Consider the following 4633-nt stretch of genomic DNA (forward strand, 5'->3'; position numbering starts at 1 on the left):
GGAAACTCATTGCACTTCATAAGGTGCAATTAAATTAACAAAAAAACTGCTTAAACATAAAACAAATCAGGAAACATAAAATGACTTTGGGAAGGAGAGCAAACAGTTTTCCAGCCAATAGACGGCCAACTTAATCTAAAGGAAACTCTTTGTACCTTTTACAGTCGGTGGGGGTGGTTGTTATTTTTGGTTTTTAGGAGCATTAGCAACTAAGGCCATATTGCTCCAGGATATGCGGTGGTCATTCCCTGACCTTTCCGCATCTTCCGTATTTGGTGGTGACGGGCTCGAACCCCGGTCTAATCAAGAAGCATGTGATACGCACTACTGCTCCTTCCCACCTGGCTACGGAGGCAGTTGGTCTGGGGAAGAAAACTGCTTAAACATAAAATGAAACAGGACATAATGCCTTTGGAAATGAGAGAAACAGTTTCAGATAATAAACTAATTAAATTATTGTAAAACGAAACTGCTTTTATCTAATGGAAGATACTGTCAGTGCATTTAATCACAGGTGTTTGATGTAGCTTTCATCAAAATATTTCAAATAGTGTGCTATATTTTATAAGTACAATACACTTATGTTTAATTTTTAAATACAGCACATACAAATATTTCATTCTTACCCAATTCATTTTCAAAAGACAGTATGTGTACTATGCAAGTTTTTAACATGAAAATCTGGGATTCCAAATTTTGGCTTCAAAGATGGAAATTTCATAAATCAGAATAACACGAGAGGGCATAAATTCAAATCGAGAAAAGACAGTTGTAGGACAGAAGTGCGGAAGTTTGCCTTTAGCCAGCAGGTGGTTGATTGCTGGAACAAACTTCCATTTGACATAGAAGTTGATAGCTTAAATAGATTCAAGGCAGAACTAGACAAACATTTGGAGCAAGTGGATGGGTGAAATGAGAAAGGTGTGTGTTTTTTTTTTGTTTTTTTTTTATGCTATATAAGCTTGTTTTCTTGCATCATGTGCCTTTGCTAATGCTAATCTCACTGCCTCCCACTTTCTTTTAGGATTATAATCTAATAGCAGTAGTTGGACCTTCACAGTATAAGATAGTAACAACTCTTATGTCATAATTGAAAATATAAAATTAAAATAGGAAATTAAATACAAGCCTGAGAGCAAATAAGTCTGACAAAAATACACATGCTGATATAACAGAATTAAACATTCATTAAAGTGCAACATTAACAGATAAGTGGCTAATTAAGTGAAATGATTTCCATAGGTTAACACTAAATGCACTGAGTTGCTGAATTGCTTTACTATAAATTAATTGGCAACCAGGTTCTACGAATATAAACATCCTTTTTTCTACATATTTCTCATATGATTGAACTAGTAAATAGCATTTCTTAGATTGCCTTATGTTGAAAGTCACTATATATTCCACTAAAAGACTTTTCTTTTAGTGTGAACTGATAAATGCTCTTTCAGATGACCTGATTGTGAAAATGCTTTACCACATAATTCACAAAGGAACGGTTTCTCCTGAGTATGAACTAATAAGTGTTGTTTCAGATGAGATGATTGTGAAAATGCTTTGCCACATAATTTACAAGGGAACGGTTTCTCCTGAGTATGAACTAATAAGTGATTTTTCAGATGACGTGATTGCGAAAATGCTTTGCCACATACTTCACAAATGAAAGGTTTCTCCTGACTATGAACCAATAAATGTCTTTTCAGCCGACCTAATTCCAAAAACGACTTTCCACAGACTTCACAAGTGAAACGTTTCTCCTGACTGTGTACTAACGAATGGGCTTTTAGATAAACTGCCCTAGCAAATGCCTTACCACATATTTCACAAGTGAAGCTCTTCTTCTGAGTGTGAATCAATGAATGGTCCTTCAGATAACGTGATAATGGAAATGTCTTGCCACATATTTCACAAGAGAAAGATTTCTCCCGATTATGAATTAACATGTGTTTTTTTTGATGTCGTGACCTTGAAAATGCTTTTTGACATATTTCACAAGTGAAAGGTCTCTCCTGGGTGTGAACTAATACATGGTCTTTCAGATGACCTGATTGTGTAAATGCTTTGCCACACATTTCACATTTGAATGGCTTTTCTTGAGTGTGAATCAATGTATGTGTTTTCAGATTACCAGATTTTGAAAATGACTTCCTACATATTTCACAAGAGAAGTGCTTCTCCCGAGTATGAACAAGCAAGTGTCTTTTTAGTTTAACTGATTCTGTAAATGCCTTGCCACAAATTTCACATGTGAATTGCTTCTCCTGAGTGTGTACTAATAGGTGTGTTGTTTGATTATATGATTCTGAAAATGCATTATTATCTATTTTAAAAGAGAAAGGTTTTTCTTTAGTATGAACTAAGAGGTGACTTTTGAATTCATTTTGATGTTGAAACATCTTCCCACACGATCCACATTTCAAGTGTTTCTCCTCCAAGATGAATTTGTTTCTGCATTCATCAATACTTCCCTTTTGAACAATGTAATTCTGCTTACTCATAGCCAATGACACTGAATTTTCCTGCGATTCCATTATTTTATGAGAGAGAATATTTTCTTCTTTCAAAACATAGTCCTCGCTGTTTTCGCTAGAAGACATTTTTATTCAGTGATGAAAGCACTAATGCTTGCTGAACTGATTATTCTTTCTATTATTATTATTTTTTTGTTTGCCGCATCTGTTTTCCGGTTTTTGATTATTAGTTGGAGTACCTATTTTGATCCTTGTTGTATCTGGGGGAAAAATAGAGAATACATGATGATTACACAAGCTTTTATATTAGAAATAATGACAATTACAAAATCAATAGGTACTAGTTACAATAATTTTCAGGATACATTGAGATATAATATGGCCATTACTTCAATGAAATGTAAGAAAAACAATGCAGTTTTAAAAACACTGGGGTATTGGTAAGTCTAAAACTGGATGCATTACATGTTTTTTGAATTGCTATCATATGTTATTTCATAACTGAATATACCTGAAATATAATACACATTTATTACGCTAGATTTATATGTAATATTATTTTACATGTTAGCTAGCCAAGGTAACTGAAGGAAAGACTGCCGATTGTTTCATTTCACCTTCTGTTTTTCTGAGCGACATTGTATATTCCTTGTTTTGTTTAACTAAGGTTTAGAATTTGATGCTCTGTGTTCCAATATTTATTTTCATCTTATGTCTCTCAGCATCTTTCCTTTAACTAATAACCTCACTTGCCAATGAGCAGTGGCAAATGAGGTTTAATTATGCAATTAGCATTACACTGAGATATATGCTACACTTCCGTAGCTGAATTTTAAAATAAATATATCAATTAATTAGTACCAACCTTAAGCTAGTGCAGTGTGAAAAATCTAGAGATAATGGTACAGACAAACACAAAATTCTCTGGGGAGGGAGTACAAATAAGCTCTTACAGCAGCCCATTCCTGTATATCATTGAACACCCCAGGGCATTTCAATTATACACAGGAATTCCATACAAGTCATTAAATGGATTCTTCTTCTTTTGATGTCGTCTCCTATTGAAAGTTGGCGATCACCATCTGTACTTCTCTCTGTCTTGGAAGAGATGAAAAAGATCCTTAGCTGATCTGCCAGTCCAGTTGCAGATGATTTTCAGCCATGAAAGTTCCTCCTCCCCACTCCCCTCTTTCCCCTCTATAATTAAATGGATTGAGTAAATTAAAAGTTAAACACTTCCATACCCTCAAATGACATGCAAAGGCAAATTTAAATTGAAAAACGGGTGGTTGAAGGATAGATGAGGAAAGAAAAACAATTTCTTTCAAACAGAGAATGATTGTTGGAAGAATGATTGTTCGTGTTGTAGAAGTGGGAAGAAACAATAAATTTAAAGGATTAGACAAATTATTAGAGGAAATGGACAAATGATGTGTTAGTGTTTATTCTTTGACTGACACCGTATAAGCTTGTTTCCTTGCATAATTTTCCACTCTACAAATAAACATTTCCATTTTCCATCCCATTTCCTATCTCTCTCAAAGTCTGTGGGATGAAATTTTTTTTTTTTTTTTTTTTTGCACAAGAGTAATAGGCCAATTGTATTTACAAACAATACACAACTGTATTGTCTGTAAATTGAGTGTCTATTAAATTGTCAATCTGCCCCTATTATTGGATGGAAAACAAAAGATGAAAAACCATGCAACCTTTGGCCAAGACCAACTTATTCACCAGAGTGTGAACAAAAACCTATTAAAAATTTCTATCTTGACAGGATTTTAAACAAAGCCAGGCCTTATTCAGATAATGTGAAAGGACAGCAATCAATTATTTTACTACTTGTTGAAGTCCCTTCCTGGTGCGTAATGACCAGTTCTTCCACATACACATTTTTGAACTTAATAACTTAGCTCAGTGGTTCCCAACCGATGTGCCTTGGCACATTGGTGTGGCGCAACCCTTTTCAAGTGTGCCTCAAGATTAGGAAAAATTCCATTCAGTTCAATGACGATCACTATTTTGGTGTGCAGTTAATATTCATCTTTTAATTTAAAGTGTGACTTGAGTGACAAAAGATTGGAAACCAATGGTTTAGCTAATTCTTGGATGATCCTGAAAATGATTGGTGTTGGGAAAGGGGTATTTTCTATTTTTCTGAA

The 4633-nt window shown here is 34.4% G+C and overlaps 1 protein-coding gene across 1 annotated transcript; it reads right to left on the reverse strand.

Moving 5' to 3' along the window:
* Positions 1 to 1152: 1152 nt before the first annotated feature.
* LOC150075519 (uncharacterized) lies at positions 1153 to 2561 on the reverse strand. The gene has a single exon (XM_090388849.1). The coding sequence runs from the start codon at positions 2529 to 2531 to the stop codon at positions 1407 to 1409; it is 1125 nt and encodes a 374-aa protein (XP_090244975.1). The 5' UTR covers positions 2532 to 2561; the 3' UTR covers positions 1153 to 1406.
* Between the last annotated feature and the right edge of the window lie 2072 nt (positions 2562 to 4633).

The sequence above is a fragment of the Mastigoproctus giganteus genome, chromosome 14, assembly GCF_048544385.1.
Source record: "Mastigoproctus giganteus isolate SK-2022 chromosome 14, ASM4854438v1, whole genome shotgun sequence".
Lineage (NCBI taxonomy): Eukaryota > Metazoa > Arthropoda > Arachnida > Uropygi > Thelyphonidae > Mastigoproctus > Mastigoproctus giganteus.

What these genes read in the sequence shown, in the direction of transcription:
- LOC150075519 (XM_090388849.1), bottom strand. Translation starts at nt 2,531, where the DNA reads ATGGAATCGCAGGAAAATTCAGTGTCATTGGCTATGAGTAAGCAGAAT.